Source organism: Vitis vinifera, chromosome 13 (assembly GCF_030704535.1).
Source record: "Vitis vinifera cultivar Pinot Noir 40024 chromosome 13, ASM3070453v1".
NCBI lineage: Eukaryota > Viridiplantae > Streptophyta > Magnoliopsida > Vitales > Vitaceae > Vitis > Vitis vinifera.
Genome location: NC_081817.1, coordinates 8857135 through 8875595, shown reverse-complemented (window position 1 = coordinate 8875595; position 18461 = coordinate 8857135). Strand labels below are relative to the sequence as shown.

At 28.5% G+C, this 18461-nt stretch overlaps 1 protein-coding gene across 1 annotated transcript; it reads right to left on the bottom strand.

The window, feature by feature from the left end:
• Positions 1-15602: 15602 nt before the first annotated feature.
• Positions 15603-18461, bottom strand: LOC100266039 (GABA transporter 1). Its single transcript, XM_002265627.4, has 7 exons — positions 18205-18461; positions 17775-18005; positions 17333-17430; positions 16733-16919; positions 16514-16644; positions 16179-16412; positions 15603-16071 (listed from the first exon to the last, which is right to left on the bottom strand). The coding sequence occupies exons 1-7, from the start codon at positions 18314-18316 to the stop codon at positions 15691-15693; spliced, it is 1374 nt and encodes a 457-aa protein (XP_002265663.1). The 5' UTR covers positions 18317-18461; the 3' UTR covers positions 15603-15690.

Below are 18461 nucleotides of genomic sequence, written 5' to 3'. Positions count from 1 at the left end.
ACCCAAAACGAGTGAATTTCTTATTCTTCTTATTTTCACTTCCCTCCCCCATACTTCTCTTTATTTCCAATTTCTTCCCCTTTACTTTTCAATTTCCATTTTTGCTGTGGTTAATTTCCATCTTTGAGTTAAACAAGTTAATTTTTTTAGGCTATTTAATAATTAGCAAGTACTTTTTATTGATTGGAAAGCTACATGTGAGCTGAATTTAATTTTATTGGAACATGAAAATTTCCTATTAAGTTTACTTTATTTTAAATTTATATTTATATTTATATTTTGAATTAATTTAATTTCATCTAAAAATTCAACTACCAAGTGTATTTTTTAAATATCGAATTATTAATATAAAAAATTTGAGAAAAAGTACAAGAAAATAATATATATATATATATATATTTAATAATTATTCTTCAAACTTAATTTATTTATTTCAGTTTTTTACATAAATTAAATAATAAATTTTAAATTTTAATATAGGTACCATAATAATTTAAGGTAGTTACTATAATTTTTTTAGATAAATTTAAAATTATTTTTTTTAATATCAAAGAGAAAAAGTTCTTATATTTTAAATAAAAGTTACTTTTATTATTTTTTATTTTAAAAAATAAAAATAGAAAATATATTTCAACCAACATGAAAAACCTTAGGATCTATTTAGTAATTGTTTTGGAAAATAATTCTAAAAAAAAAAATTGTTTTTAAACACAATTTTTTAAAACTATTTTATGATGTTTTATAAAATAAAAATTTGTTCGAAAAAGTAAAATGTTTTTAATCTATTTTTAATATTTTTAAATATGTTTTAAAAATAAATTTTATGTGTAACGTTGTATTTTTAATTATTTTAAATGTTTGTATAATTATTTTTTGAAACAATATAGTGAAAATAATAAAAAAAAAATAACTAAAAATGTTCTTTGAAAACATTCCATTTTATATTCTGAAAACAGTTTTTGATTGTTAAACATGTCTTCTAAGTTTCTTGTTTTGAAAAACAAAAAATTATTTTTAAAAATAGTTATCAAACAAACCCTTAACAATCAATCAAACATATAGATTCATAACAATATTATTATTTTTAGATTTAAATGGAATAAAAGTGTAAATATATGGGCATGTTTTTTAAGAGAGTAAAGTCATTCAAAGGACGCAATAGAGAAATTGGTGTTCAAAATGATTATGATTGAACCATTTCCAATCATCAAAGTAGTAATTCTTTATAAGCACGTTAACTCAAAAGGCTTATAAAGTTTCACGATCAAAGTAGCTAAAGATTTAATTCCTCACTTTATTGGGTTAGACTTGTAACATAGAGGAATTCATGTTGGTGGTCCCTTTTATGTTCATTACAAGTCAACAACTAATTTATGGGGGTTTGAGAAAATTCCACTACTTTCCATTTCCAAAATAGAAAAGGCCAAAACAATCTTTCTTAGACATACCTTCTTCCTACCTATTTTAAAAAGCAACAATGAATAAAGCCATCTTTGACTCCCTCCCATTTCCCTCAAATTTTCTTTTCTCTCCATTTTTTGTTCCCCCTTTTTCTTTTTCTTTTTCCTTTTTAATAAAGCAATATGATCAAAGTCCAAGTATCTTTAAGAGACTTAGGATGTTATCTTCAACCATTTTGAATTCATTTCCCATTCTACTCGTGTTGTCATGAGAGTTACTTCTAGCAAATTTTTTTACCAATTCAAATAAATCAACAAATGCTAAAATACTGCAAGAAAGATATATAAGATCGGTGCACCTCTTTTAATCTTTGAGGGTTTTAGAACATAAAATGTCACATTACTTTAGAAGCTAGTTGTCTAGACTTTGATTTTTTGGCAATTGTTTTATGTATTCAAAAATTCCAAGAAGATGTTTTTAACAAAATTTTTTTAAAAGGGTGTTTAAAATATTATTTCAAAACAAAATTTTGCCTATATTTTCTAATTCCATTGAGCATCACTTCAAACATTTAAACATATTTCAAAAAATTGTCAAAAAAAAAAAAGTGGCTTAATTGTCTCAGCCCCTAAGATTAAACTATTTCAAACTAAGATTAGGTTCTTAGGATTTGAGATATATAAAGGAAAAATCAAACATATTCAAAGGTCCATAGAGTTTTAATTGTTATAATGTTTTACACTAAATTAGTGACTCAGGAAATATCATACTCAAAACATATATTATATGGTAGAATAGCTTTCAAATTTAACATCTCTTTGGTTTAGACTCCATTTGATAGTGATTTGAGGAAATATTTTTAACCTTTTTAATATTTAAATTTTTTTATCATTTGAATATTAAAAAGATTATAAACGTTTTTTAGAATAACTATGAAACGTAATTTTAGAATAATAACAAACCTTTACTATAAATCTGGCAAAAAAAAAATGATTATATTTTGTCATATAATATAATATTTTAACAAATTTATTTTGTAAATAAATTTCTTATCGTATATGCAAACACCTTTAGAGTAGGAAAGTTCTTAAAAACTACTTCAAAGAACTTTTTGAAGAAATTTTTCTTGTTTTGAAATTTTTTTATTTATATTAAAAATACTTGAAGGCTATGTTTTGTTTCAGAAAATTTGAGAAAAAAAATAAAGAGGAAAAATAGAAAGAAAGAAAAAGTGAAAAAAAAAAATTAAACTCAATAAATTATTTTTATATGTTTATAAAACTTATTTTACTTATTATCCTCTATTATATAAAGATTAAATAATTTAAAAATATAAAAATTTTAATTTTATTTTATTTTATTTTCTATCTTTTATGGTAAAATCAAATATGAAAAAACCATTTTTTTTAACATTTTTTTCTTTCCTTAGTACTTTTTGAACTAAACATAGTCTAAAAAAATGATATTATAATACTTCTATATTTGAATGAATTAAGATTGTTGTTATCAATGTTAATTCAATATTCAATTTAATTTGGAGAGTCCATTGTGCAGTTATAATGAACTATAAAATTATGGTGAGGGCATTACTGAATAAGATTTGGACTAGAAGGATCAAAAACCGGAGGAGTGACAGAAAGGAAATTACAACAAATAGAGGGGCACAAGTGAAATATTAAGCAGAAAGGAGATCCATCACAATTATTAGAGACAACAACGCGGAAACTCGTCCTTTTACGGTTTTGACCTCGGACCCGGTCCGGTTGGTTTCCCAGACAAAAGCCGCAGATTTCGATGATGCCCTTGAACCGGGAATCTCATGGTTTTAAGCATGGGGAGTCTCAATAATTAGTAATTACTAGTTAATTGTTTTCTTAATCCATCAACAATATGATTAGAGAATGTCTAATGATTACTCTCTTTGACCACCTTCCACTCACTGCCTTGTTTTGCTTTAATAATTATGAATATTGATCGGTTCTAAAAAACATAAGGAAAGAGTGGTTAAAAAAAAAAAAAATTAAATTAATAAATTATTTTATCTATTATTTTAAATTTATTTCACTTTTTTTTGTCATTTTTATGTAAATATTAAATAATTTAAAAATATATAAACTTTTAACTAATTTTAATTATATTTGATTTTCTTTTTTATTTTTTATATTGAAATTAAATATTAAAAAATTTATTTTTTTTAATATTTTTTTCTTTTCTTACTATTTTTTGGAATCAAATATAGTCTAAAAATAAGAAATTTTCCAAGTATTTGGAAATAGAAAACTATAAATAATATCTTTAATATATGTTTCTTATGAGAGAATTATTTTCAAAAAAAATAAAATTGATGTGCTAATTTATGAAAATAAAAATGAGAAGAAAAATGAGATTTATTTTTCTATGGGAATAAATCAATACTCATCCATAATAGATAATTCAAATTAAATAAAATATATTAGATTTGTCATTCCTATTTGTATTTGAATTTTTTTTCTAAAATATATAAATGACCTTTACTTTCACTTTTATCACAAACGGTCCTATAATTATTTATAAAATTAAGAATATTTAAATGAATCCTTCTAAAGTTATAAAATTGATTTATATGTTTTTTTTTAATTTACGATGTTTAAGTTATAATTTTTAAACGATCATATTAATATTATAAAATTTTTATTAAATATAAAAAAATTTATAAAAATGAAAACAGAATTTTTATAAGATGAAATATTTTTAAAATTTTTATATTAATTTTTTTAAAATGAAATTAATGAACAAGTATAAATGTTTTTATTAAATTTTAAAAAATAAATAAAAAGAAAAACTTTTATCCTTTCAAAGCCGATCTAAATAAGGCATGGTATCTATCAAATTTGTTGTAAAAGACCCGTATTTTCTCTTTCTTATAGTGATTGAATTGACCAACTTATCCACCACCACCTTGAGTTGTGTGTACACTGTACAATAAAATCCCAATGTATATTGACTTGGAATTTTGGTCCCATGAGAAAACTAAGCATTATTTGAGGGTGGGGCCCAAATTATGAACACATGAGAGAAAGGACCTACGGTAAGCACACGTGGGTCTCTTGGTCAAGCCGCACAAAATGGAAGAAATTAAAAAATAAAAGAATTGGGATGGAGCTGTTTCTCTTAGCTGTCAGCCTTTGAATTTTCCTCATCAATGTCGGTTTCAACAATTATCGGCTAAGAATTTGTTTCTTCACACGGGATTGGATTTGGGAGAGAGCAGCCTGTTTGGAGTCTACCTGGTTTTGAGGATAAGTTCAAGACCTACGAATAAAGGGCTCCCCTTAATAATTAATATTTTAAGATGACGGGTCTAATATTGTGATCAACAATTCATAATTATTCAGGAAGAAGATTGAATTGAGCTTTGCTAATGAAAATAATTATTCAAAAATAAAAAATAAAAAAATATATCCAAATAACCACTTAATAGCTTGGTTATGTTTTCTTTACCTTTTATGAACAATTGGGTTTTTTTTTTCGTTTTTTTTTACCAAAATTTTCAAAAGTGGAACACAGCCTCAAAATAATTTTCTTTTTAAATTTAATAAATATAAAATTGGTGAAAGATTGGAAAAAAAATGATTTGTTGTTGTTATTCTCTCTCATAGAGAAAAGGCATGGCATGGTGACCTCTTGTCAGTCAGGGTCAGGTCAGGGGTGATTATTAGAGCACATTTGGTATGTAAATTATTAAGGTATTTCAAATCGAAAACAAGACTAGTGGAATGATATCAGACGATCTTTTTGACTTTGATAGATTTCATTCTAGAAAGTTGGTGGATTTCAACTTGGTTTCTTTTAAGTCACGTAAGCCGGCTTTTACTGGTAAGTTGAAGGCTGCTGCCTGCTGCATCATAACATATTATACACACCGAAAGGAGGATCCTCTCTCTATTAATTATCTCCAAAAACTAGGGTTGTTATATAAAAACACCTTTCCTTCTCAATTGTTTCTAAAACAAGTTTTTAAGAATTGTTCCCATAACAAACTACTTTCCATAACCTATTTTCCTTTCATTTCTTTTTTTTTGAAAATTTTTAAAAATAAAAGTTATTTTAAGAAATATTTGAAAATATAAAAATACAAATACAGGACAATTATGTTTTGAACTTAATTGGACCAAAAAATTAAGGATTGGTCCATATAAGTTCACTATATAAGCCCAAGACTCAGAGGAAGTGTGAAAATTGAGAAGAAGAATATGAATTTTTTTTTTTCAAAAATGACTTTTATTGACTATGAAAAAAAAAATAGAAAAACATTAATTTAAATTTTATTCCTTTTGCAAACCTCAATAAAATTTAATATAATTTAGTGATTTGGAAAAAAATACACTCCTTTAAAAAAAAATTATTATTATTTAAAAATCAAACATTTTGGAAAATATACATATTTAAAATTGTGTATATAAAAAATAACTAAAAGTATATCAAATTTATTTTTTTTAAATGATATATTTTTATAATATTTTTTTTTAAATTAGTTTTCTAAAAATAATAAAATTTCAGAATAATTATTAAAAAAAATTAAGATTAAAAAGTTTCTCAAATATTATGTTAGAAAATAGTTTTGAAGGGTATATTAGTCTTTTCATATATTATATCATCCCCATCAATTATACAATTTTTATGGACCAAATCTTAATTTTTGGACCTAACTGGATCCAAAAGACAATTGTCCCAAATACAAATGAATAAAGCATAGGAGCGCCTGTTTGAGAAAAATATAAAATTATTTTTCAAATTTAAAAACTTGTTACGGTAACTTTTTCATAGGAAGTAGTTTTTTTTTAAAGAATTTATTATAAAAAATTATTTTTTGAGAATATTTTTGAATTGTTTTAAGTTTTTTTTTGGGTTATTTTTAAAAATAATTGTTAAAATAAGAAGAATGACAGAAGAGAAAACACTATATATAAAAGTTTTTTAAAAGAAATATTTGAAAACACAAAAAATGTGCTAAGAGTTTTATAAGTTTGGAAACAAAACTTTATGTTAGAAAACATTAAGGTCTATTCGAGATCTGTTTTTTATTTTCTAAAATAAAAAAATAAAATAAAAACATTTTTTTAAACAAAAAACAATTTTTTATTTTTTATTTTTAAGAATTTTAGAAAACATATTTTAGTTGTTTTCTATTGTTTTTTGAGAATTATTTAAAAAAATAATTATATAAAGATGTGGAATGATTAAAAATAAAACACTACATATAAAAACTATTTTTAAAGCATATTTAAAAATATTAAAAACATATTAAAATAATTTTTGGTTCATAAATAGACTTTTATTTTACAAAACATTAGAGAATAATTTTCTAAAATTGTTTTTGAAAATAATTACTAAACAAATTGTAAAGAACTAATTTTAAAAATTATTTTCAAAAACTATTTTGAAGAATTATTTTCAAAAATATTCCCAAATATGCTCTAGACTACCAATTAAGTATCCACATAGGTTATTGAATAAACATACAAATAAAGATTAATTTAACTCACCTTGTCATAAGATTTGGCTAAACTCTCATTGGTTTGGTAGTGATTTTAGAAACACTTCTAACTTTTTTTAATACTTGAAAATTTTTATTTTTTAAATATTAGAATAACTAAAAATACTTTCAAGAACCACTGTCAAATACTTTCTTCATTAAATATTTCACTTATTTTAAGTGAGACGGAGACTAGTGAAAATAATAGAATGAAAAATAAAAGAAAGATAATTAATAAAATTTCAAATAAATAGAGATTTGATATATTTAATCAAAACCCAGGATTATGAATCCTACAAATAATAGAATTGGGATAAAGAGAATGAAACTAAAGTATAAATGAAATCAAAGTACAAAATAACGGATACAAAGTAATAAGACTTAAAAATGATATGTACATGAAAGTAGAGTAAGTACATATGAAATGAAGATATACAAATAATGAGACTTGAATGCATATGTAATGTGATGTGATTAATCACACTTTCCGGGTCGGTACGCCTTTGGAATTGTAGGACCTTGCTATTTGAGTCATTTGAAGTTCCAACATTGTGCCTAGACCATGGCTGTGTTTGTTTTTGGAACAAGGAAACAGGATCAGTGTACCTCGCCCAAGGGGGTTCAATAATGTGTTCTATGTAGGACAAAGAAGACTGTGACAGCGTTTAAGATCTTGTCTATGAGAATCTTCTCGAGTTCTCTATGATTTTTAATCCATTTGGTCACATGAATCACAGAAAATAGCCCCAAATGAATATGACTTTGAAAATAAGTTAATGACACGCTTTCGGGAAATAGGTCCATTCATGAGATGGGGTAGGTTTGGATTTTGGGTATTTCAATCAATTTAATAATTTAATTTAAGGTATTTAATGTATTAAATATATCTGATAAAATAATTTGATGTTGAAAAATAATTTTAATTATTAAGTCAAAATCGTTAACTTATTTTCCATTATTAAGTTTTTTGATTTATTTATCCTTGTTGAGATTGAGTTTTTGACTCATTTTTTATTTATCTACAAGATTTTTAATGTAGGTGCTTTACAAATTAATATTTTGCTTAAAATTAATAAAAGTAAATATTAGTTAAAGTTAATGACGATGAATATTAATTAAAATTAATAAGAGTGATAAATAAAATATTTTTAAAATAAAAGAAATAATATCAAATCTTTTGTCAAAATTCACTTAAACTATCATTAATTTAGGCCATTGATGAGAAAGTGTTTGGAAGAATTATCTTTTGGGGGTAGATGGACCCCCAAATTAGCAAGAGGTCCATATAACTCTTCAAATTGAGTTGAAGGATATGAAAAAGTAACGGATAAATATACCCTTTAAGAATACATATAAAATATTTTATAAAATTAAGTTAAATAATTTTTTTTCAATAATTTTTTTTTTCAAAAATGCTAAATTAAATAAAAGTAGTTTTAAAAAATATTAAATTAAATAATTTTTTTTTAAAAATATTAAATTAAAATTTTTTTTCAAAAATATTAAATTAAATTAAAGTATTTAAAAAAATATTAAATTAAATATTTTTTTAAAATATTAAATTAAATAAATTTATTTTTTAAAAATATTAAATTAAATAAAAGTATTTTAAAAAATATTAAATTACATAAAAGTATTTTTTAAAAAATATTAAATTAAATAAAAAATATTAAATTAAATAAAAGTATTTTTCAAAAATATTAATTTTTTTTCTCAAAATCAATAAAGGACATTTTTGGAAATACTAAAGGATGATATCCTTCAACTCAATTTCCATACTTTCATTGGATCTTGGGCTCAATTTGAAGAGTTATATGGACCTTTTGTTAATTTGGGGGCTCATCTACCCCTAAAACATAATTCTCCCAAAGTGTTTTCTAACCTAAATTCAAAAGTCATACTAATCAATGATTACTAATTTAATAGAAATAAATACTTATAAAGTTAAACTTTAAATATCAAAGGAATTTTAACTCTTCAAGAAAAATGATAAAATTAGTAGTCTAATATAAATTAAAAAAATAAATCATAATTATGTTTTGGATTTGAGGGATTGCATGCAATTTCAACCAACATCAATCCTCTTATTTAGTTACAAACTTACAAAAATACTAACATGTTTAAGAGTTCGTTTGATAGTAATTATAAAAAACGTTTTTAATCATTTTAACATTTAAATTTTTTTTATCATTTAAGAGTGCGTTTGATAATAATTTTATGAAATATTTCTAATTTTTCTAACACTTGAAAATTTTTATCTTTCAAGTTTTATAAAGACCGGAAATACTTTATAAAATTACTATCAAATGCACTCTAAGTGTTGAGAAAGTTATAAACATTTTTTAAAATTATTATCAAACATATTATTAGAGTGTATTTGACCGTGATTCTTAAAAGTGTTTTTAACCTTTATAATTCTAAAAAGATATATTTTTTTTTTTGGGAGAATTACCCAAAAGGGTGGGTGTAGACCCCCCTCCCCCGAGGAGCTGGAGCTAGCTTTGATGATTATTTTTGCTGTTTTTCTGAGGGCCTTTGAAGTAGGCTGCTTTTGGGGCGGCAGATGGGACGGGGGGTACGGGGATGGCTTGCGGAGGAAGAGAGGAATAGAGGAAAAAAGAAAGGAAAAGCTGGCTGGAGAGGGAGAGTTTGAGCTGGGATTTTTAGAGGAAAAACTGGCTGGAGAGGGAGAGTTTGAGCTGGGATTTTTAGAGGAAAAACTGGCTGGAGAGGGAGAGTTTTGAGCTGGGATTTTTAGAGGAAAAGCTGGCTGGAGAGGGAGAGTTTGAGCTGGATTTTTAGAGAGGAAGCTGAGGAGAGGACAGAAGATTTTTCGGGGAAAAAACAGAGGAAACGAGGAGAAGGGAGAGGTATGATATTTACCATGGCTCTTGAACTCATTTGATGTATATGATCTCCTTATTTTTCTCTTAATAGTTTCGAGTAAATATCCTCCGAGCATATGTTTTATTTCATGGTTCATAGTTATGGTTTAGATGCTGCTATCTCTTTCATTTTTTTGGGTTTGTTTGGAGAGCAATGAAGCTCTGTTTTAACCCCACATTCCATGCACGGCCGCCACCCTCACCCATCTTCTCCATCACTTTTTCTCTCTCTAGCCGCCGTACTCCTCCCTCACCCACATGAGCGGAACTTGGTAGACTTGGCTGCCCACCATGTCCACGTTCAGCTCGCCTCCACAGGAACCCCCAAAGCTGCCCGTCTACACGCGCGTGTCCCATGCATGCAAGCCGCCCCATCCCTCATTTTTTTTGTTGCGTACGTGGTGCCAACAAGGCCCCTGCTCCTCACCAGCCGCCATCACCCGCTCCAGCCAAGGGACTGCCGCCGCTGCCCATCTCTCCATGGTGCTACCGGCGTTGGGAGCCTCCATCTGAAGAGGATATCCAGGCGGAGGGGCAGGCCATAAGCACCAGGCCCAAGCTTTGAAGAAGATGATGCCTTGGGCTTAAGTTAAATCACCAGGCCCAAGCTTTGATGGAGATGATGCCTTGGGCTTAAGTTAGAGCCCAGACTTAAGCTCTTGGTGACGGGTTTGGGCTTGAGTTGGAGCCCAACCCAAGCATGTTGATGAAAGGCCCCATGCCCCCTATGCTAGCCACCCTCACTGGCCCATGCCCACATCCATTAGCCCATTAGGTTGCCCAAATCCAAATAACTCTCTTAAAATCCTCTAATATCCATAATTAATTAATCAAATCACTTCCTTTTATTTGTTATTTTATTTTTATCTTAAAGACAATTAAAAGACAAATTATTATTGTTAATTATATTTTTATCTTGAAGCTTATATTATTCAATTTCACCAGTTTAAACATTATGATTGTTAATTATTATTACTACTTCGTACGCATCTATTTATCATCTTTTAAAAATCTCAATCATCAAAGTTAAATTCTAATCCTTGAAAAATCCCTAATCCTAATCTAATCTTCCAATAATCTATTTAAATCTCATTTTCATCAATTAAGAATTGTCTTCACGCATTTATCTAGCTATTTAAAGTCCAATCCTTCAAAAATCCAATGTCATAATTTAATTTTCAAACCCCTAAAAATTCCACTATTCTTTTTATTCGGTTTAAATGTTATTTTCGTTAATTAGTATTATCATCCTATATTAGTCTACTTATTCAAAATTCAATCCTTTAAAAAGATCCAATGTCATAATCTAATTTTCAATCCTAAAATTCTACTATTTGGCTAAATGTTATTTTCTTCAATTTGAGTTAGTATCCTATATTCGTTTACTTATTTAAAGTCTAATCTCTCAAAAATCTAACTCCCTAGCTTAATTTTTCAATTCTAAGAATCCCGCAATTCGCTCAAATCTTATTTTCATTAGAACTATTCTCTCCTATTTCCCTGTCTATTTAAAGTCTAATCCTTCGAAAATCCCGTGCCTTAACCTAATCTTTTTCAATAATTCGTCTAAATCTTATTTCCATTAATTAGAATCATTATTCCCGTATTTATTATTTATTCAAAGTCCAATCTATAAAAGAAAATCAAGATCACATGTTTTAATTCTTCAAATACTCTTTTAAATCTCATATTTATCAATTAGAATCATTATCTTATATTCTCCTATTTTATTCATACCAATCCTTCAAAAATCTCATACTTTTAATTTAATTCTTCAAATACTTGCTTAAATCATATTTTCATAATTCGAATTATCATTCCCGTATTTATTATTTATTCAAAGTCCAATCTATAAAAGAAAATCAAGATCACATGTTTTAATTCTTCAAATACTCTTTTAAATATCATATTTATCAATTAGAATTATTATCTTATATTCTCCTATTTTATTCATACCAATCCTTCAAAAATCTCACACTTTAATTTAATTCTTCAAACACTTGCTTAAATCATATTCTCATAATTCGAATTATTATTCCCGTATTTATTATTTATTCAAAGTCCAATCTATAAAAGAAAGTCAAGATCACATGTTTTAATTCTTCAAATACTCTTTTAAATCTCATATTTATCAACTCGAAAACCCCATGCCTTAATTAAAACTTCAATCCCAAAAATTCTACTATCCATCTTTATTCACCGAAATGTTATTCTCGTTAATTAGTATTGTAATCCCATACCTACCTATTTATTCAAAGTCATATCCCTTAAAAATCCAACACCCTAATTCAAATTCTCAATTAGAAAAATTCCACTATTCTTTTTTTTATTCGTTTAAACATTATTTTTGTTAATTAGTATCATTACTCCATACTTATTTACTTATTTATTTCGATCATTAAAATTCAATTCTTCAAAACCGGACCTCCAAATTTAACCTTGAGACTAAAAAAATTCCACCATTCTCTTTTATTCATTCAAATATCATCTTTGTTATCATTGTTATAAATTCCACGTTTACTTATTTCTTTCTTCTAAAAATTCCAATAATTAGAGTCCAATTATTCAGAGATCCGACTTTCAAACTTAATTTTCGAAATCCCACTATTCACCATTCATCCGTCCAAATATCGTTTTGATTAATTAACAACATTATTCCATATTTACCCATTTATTTCTCTTAAAAATCTCAATCATTAAGGTCAAATTCTTCAAAATTCCAATTTCTAAATTTAGCTATTTGAAACTTCAATTGTCCAATCTCCGAACTTGATTTTCAGTTTCCCATGCTCCAATTCTCGTATTTATCCCGCAACTTATTATTATCATTATCATTATCATCTTATTCATTATTTCTATAAATTCCGCCTTCGAATGATTTCTAGGATTTCCAATTTTTACACATCAACTTTTCGTTTTCAAAATTCCAACTTCTTTCGAATTCAGTTTCTAAAAATTCTCATTCTCGCATTCAATCTCTAAAATTCAAATCTCCAAATAAATTCTAAAACTCCAATTTTCTAGTTATCTTCGAGATTCCAATTTTTCAATTAAATTTCAAAAATCTAATTTTCTCCCGAATAGTTTTAATTCCGCTCTGGCTTTCAAACAATCTTCTGCTCCTCTGGATTTTAGTAAGCAAGAACGAATCTTCATAATTCCGAAATAATGGGATTCGTGAGATTAATTCATGCAATATAAATCAGGCTTTGGTGGGGGCCCCACATACATGATCTTATGATCTATTGATTGATTTGATTGATTGACTCGGCTATCATACATGATTTATTTATCCTGCTCTCCGACATGCATGCTATTATTTCTTACTTGTGCACTAACCTCTCTCTTGATAGCGCATGGTGGCTCGTCGCCCAGGTACACACCTACTTTAACTCTGGTAATTGTCCAAGCATATTTTGATTCTCACGTGTGCATGATTTATTCTGGGTACTCATTGATCTACTCGTCCACTGCCATGATTGCTTCATTCTATTAGTAGAGACCCGACTTTAGGGACTTAGAGGGGTGCTATGGTTTTTACTGTACCTTCTCGATAAGTAACCTGACCCCCAAACCCGATCCGGTTTTTTTGCAGATCACCTTTTCCAAAACAAGGAGTCACACTTAGGGTTTTTCTTTCTTATTTTGTTTACCTTTTAAAAATAAAACAAAAATAAGTGGCGACTCCAAGTCAATTTTCTTAATCAAATAAAAATCAATTTTTCGAAATAAAAATCGAGTTTCACCATCGGGTGGGAAACGCATTGAGCCGAAATGCGGGGTCCACAGTGGGTTAGAAAAACTAATGACTATAAAAGTTCACTCTTTTAGAGGACAATTTTATCCTTTAATATGTTTTTTATATTATTTATAAATAAATTGAGATTGTCAATGATGTAGGGCTCATACATGATGATAAGTACAAGTTGATAAATGATGTGGGACCCATACATGATGATAAGTACATGTTGATAGGCAATCAACGATACATTTTTCAACTTGAAAAAATTGTTATCACTTTTGAATAATTAACTATTTAAAAATTTGTTATTTTTTTTTTAAATTGAGATTTTTTAAAGAATCTTGTAAAAAAAAAAATTTTAATATCTCATAAATAAAAACCATATCCTAAAGTTATTATATCGTTTTATATATAAAACATACAATTAAAAAAATAATATAATAAATAATTCGTGAAAAAATTAAATAAAAATAAATTAAATTATGTTATAATATATTGTAAGTATAATGCATTTATATCGTACCTATATTTCATTATAAAAGTAATAATTTTAAAAATGTTTATTCATACCCTATTGGTATTAACACATCGTATTAATATATTAACAACATTTATTTAGTGTTTTAAAATTATTTAATAATTTTTGTATATATATATATATATATATAAACTACGTGAATTCAAATTAGTATTTCATTTTATTTCAGAAATTATTTATGATATAGGTATGTTGTGAAATATGGTATGATCATACAAAATTATCATTTTTATAAAAAAAATTCATAAATTTCTTAATTAGGTTTTATTGTAATGTATTGTAATGTAAATGTATTTATATTGTAATTATAATATATTTTTATTGTGCTTGTATTGTATAATAAAAGTAATAATCTTAAGGATCACCTTTTGTACCTTATTAATATTCAACATATCAAATATATTAACATTATCCACTCGATGCATTGAGAAAAAAAAATTATATGAAAATTAAAAAAAAAAAATACTATGCAAAGGAAAAAAAATTATATAATTTTTTTTAAATTATTTTATTATAAAAATAAAAAATGATTAAACATTTTCTATTATTTTCTTATTATTTTTAGAGAATCTGAATGAAAAATTAAAAATTTTATCTTCCTTAAATTTAATACAAAAACATAATTTATCAATTTAAAATTATAATATATATATGAAAAAATCATCATTTTTATTCTATAATTATAAAACTTATTTTTTTCTTCATAAAATTAAAAATTAGAATAAAAATAAAAAAGGTAAAAAAACAATAAATGATATTTTGAAAATATTTTTTAAATGTATTTTTGTTTTAAATAGTAAATTTAAATAACAAATTATATATAATTGTAAGGGTTAAACCCAAAATTTTGATTTAAAATTTAAATATCAATAATTACAATAAATGTGGGACCCATATACCATAAATGTATTGACAAATCAAGTGAAGTGCTTTAAATGCTTTGAATTTTAAAAGTTATAATTAAAGGGCAGTTTTGGTATATTAAGCTTACTAAAGTCCTCCCCAATAATTATTAAAAGATACCACATTTTCTAGTAATTGTTTTACTTAGCCTACCCTTTTGGATAATTCTCCCTTTTTTTTTTAAGTATTAAAAAGAGTTAGAAACATTTCTTAAAACCATTACCAAACACACTATAAAGCTGGAATTCGGATCCATTCAAGTTGAAACCTAATAGAACCCAACATGAACATGGACCTGCCCAGGCTGGGGTCCCAACTAGGCCCAAGCGGGCCTTTAAACTGGGCTGAGAAATTTGCTCTTAGTCTAAGCCGGATCCTAGGCCCCAATATTTAATAAATATATAATGAGGTTTATAAATTAAAATAATGAAAACATTAAAAAGCTAGGCTTAATGTTTATGACTCTGCAATGGTTTCAACTATACGTAAAAGCTTATATCTCATGTAATGCCTGTTCATGTTTGGGCCACTTTAGGGATTTTTTTGGGCCTTAAAGCTCGGCCCAGCCCTTGAGTTTGGCTTCCCAATTTTTTGGGCTTTAATGATTAGGCCTGAATATATGTAATCGGGCCTATAGGCCAATTTTAGATCAACTGAACTCGTCCTGGTGTCATATGAACACCAACATATACAATCGTTTTACGCCTTACACGTTAGCGAACAAGTGATAAGTCTTGGTATCAACGACCATCTGTCTAACCGACGACACTGCCCCTACTGCTGCCAGTGCCGAGGACACCACTGCAATGGTTGTGTTTATCCAAAAAACTAGGCTTTTTTTGGAGGGTTTGAAGCTCACATTATAGAATATCATAGGCAATATAAAATCAAGAGGTATGCATCCCACTGCCCCAAACAATGCCATGATGTCTCCAAAAAATGGTAGCATTGCAGCCATAGTTGTTCCTATGACCACTGTTAGGGACCGGAAAATCAACCTTGGTATGGTGTTGCGAAGGGAAAACGGATCCTTCTTCGGGTTTGCGAAAAAGCCCTCTAGAACTTCATTTGTAGGTTGCAAGTAAATCTGCAAGAAACCAAAACCATCCGATTCAACCGATTTTAGAACGATTTAGATGCAACGCAACCACAAAATTGAAACCCTAGCAAGTTGTGAGAGAATAAGAGTCTTACCACACCGACAGCGGCTAGTTGTGTAAGAGTGAAGACATTGGTCATCAAAAGAAACCAAGTGGGCAGCAAGGGGTTATCACCATCTATAAAATTGGAAAGGACTGATCCTTGAGCATCATTGCCAAATGCCCAGTAGCCAGATATTCCTACACTGAAATATGTCAAGATTATGACAGTGTAGCAGATACACAGTCCTTTGAACATCTTCCCGGTCACTGGAGGCGCTATGGTTGCCTACAAATATGAAGGATACTGGGCAATTTACTTCACTTTAAACACCCAACAACAGCAGGAAAAAAAAAAAAATACGAACATGAAGGGTGGCCATAACAAACCTGAATTTCAGGAATGATTCCACTTGCATATGTGGTGGCGATGATTGAGATGCCATTAAATGCACCAAATAAACGATTTGCTCTATCATCACTGAGAGAATAATCCTTTGGAGGCGCCTTGCTAGAGCTTCCTGCAGCATAGGCAATGTATATAAATTAAGTATATATGCCAACATGCAAGGATCACCTTAAAGGTACTTTTATGGCCATTCTTCTCACCAATGTGTATGGACCCGGCTGCTGCGCAAGCGCTGTAGGCAAGACAGAGGACTAGAGAGATGAGGTTGATGTGCCTTAGGGAATGGAAGGATGGAATTTGTGCCAAGAACAACAGTAGCACTCCAAACATTATAATAAACTGGTAAAGCTGCATGCCACCATTTGGCCTACAGAGCAAGTAGATGTACTGCATTTGAAAACCAAAATAAGGGGGGAAATGTCAGTGCATTAGATTGAAAATTTTCTCGGATTTTTCCCTCCATGATATAGGCACCAATTAGCTTGAAAATGTAGCACCTTTTCAGTTAACTCATGCTTTATATAAAAGGAAAAAATAGAAAAGATCTTCAAGGTAAGAGTGGACAAAGAGGATTCTGCAGTCCATTTTCTTTGAGGCCAAACACGAGAGAGTTTTAAATTTAGGGGGCTATTAATGGAGTAAAATATTTGGCTGCAATCCAATTTTGTCAAAATTGTGTATCTACTACCAATAAAGAAAGGCGAGTCATATTCCTGTTTACCCTTTCTTTGAATCTCCCAGACATTGAATAAAGAGAAAAAGAAAAAAAGAAAAAAGTCTGGCAGACAAAGTAGACTAACCTTGAGGCTCTGCCCTCCAAGAAGAGAACAAACAATGACTGCACCATAGCATATCACAAATTGGAGCGGCCCCACGAAATATCTTCCCCATCCAGGCCCTGTTAAAATCCCATCATCAATCAATACGTTTCTTTTAATTCTACACTGATCTATGGCTCTTTGTGGATGTTGCTGTCATTTACATTGATTTTTCCATTTTATCTCAAGTAAAAGTAGGCTCTTTGAATGGAATGGATGCCTGATTTTAAGTGGCAGGGACGTTCAATTATTGGGTTGACATTTCAAAGGTTGGCGGGGTGATTTAGTCATTGCCGACAACTCTGGACAGTGAGTTTCATTCTTTTTAAACTTCTAAAGGTATACATATAAAAATTGATTCTCTCTATCTGAATTTCTCCGTTAAAAAGCAGTCTGGTTGTTGGAAAGAAAGTGGGCTGCCCACCTAAAATATGTGTGGCCATGTCCCGGAAGCGAAGATGGCGATGCCCGAGCTTGGCGTGGTGCTCCAGAACCAAAGATAGGAGATTATAGGAATAGAAAGTGACAAGCGCGGCCAAGGCTAGCCACACGACTCCAGCCACCCATCCTAGCAGCCCCATTGCATATGGTAGACTCAGCAGCACTGGTGCCACTATGGAGGTCGTCAGATGGTATCCACAGTGCAACCATGACCCTGCCATATCCATTATCCACAAGTACTTTCATTTATTCTTGAAAATCAGTTCTGAAATCAAGGCCTTAATATCATGCAAACACTACCATAGATCTTGATATATTTTTTGGAAAGAAAGAAATTAAAGAACTTTTGTGAACCAAACAAAGCATGGGCTAAAACTGATCATATGATGAACCATGATATGCAGTCTGTTTACCTTTGGATTTGAGGACGAAGAGAGCTCCAGCATCGAGGTCTTTAGGAGGGTTGATGGGGGTCTCCACAGCTATTGTGGATACATCCATGGTGGTAGGAAGGACAGTTGCCATCTCCAGCTACGGACAGACATGAACTTCCACTTCAAAGGGATAGTATATAAAGGTGATCAGGTCAGTGGTCCCTCAGACTGAGTCCATTCAACCTATCACTTTCCACTTCGAAGTTAGATTCAACTCCCATGTGAGAGCGAGTAAC

Excerpts from the sequence above, each read along its gene's own strand:
- LOC100266039 (XM_002265627.4), bottom strand. The coding sequence starts at position 18,316 with ATGGCAACTGTCCTTCCTACCACCATGGATGTATCCACAATAGCTGTG. Across the intron at positions 18,006-18,204 it reads CTTCGTCCTCAAATCCAAAG|GGTCATGGTTGCACTGTGGA; the intron begins GTAAACAGACTG and ends TGGATATGGCAG. Across the intron at positions 16,072-16,178 it reads AACTAGCCGCTGTCGGTGTG|ATTTACTTGCAACCTACAAA; the intron begins GTAAGACTCTTA and ends GGTTTCTTGCAG.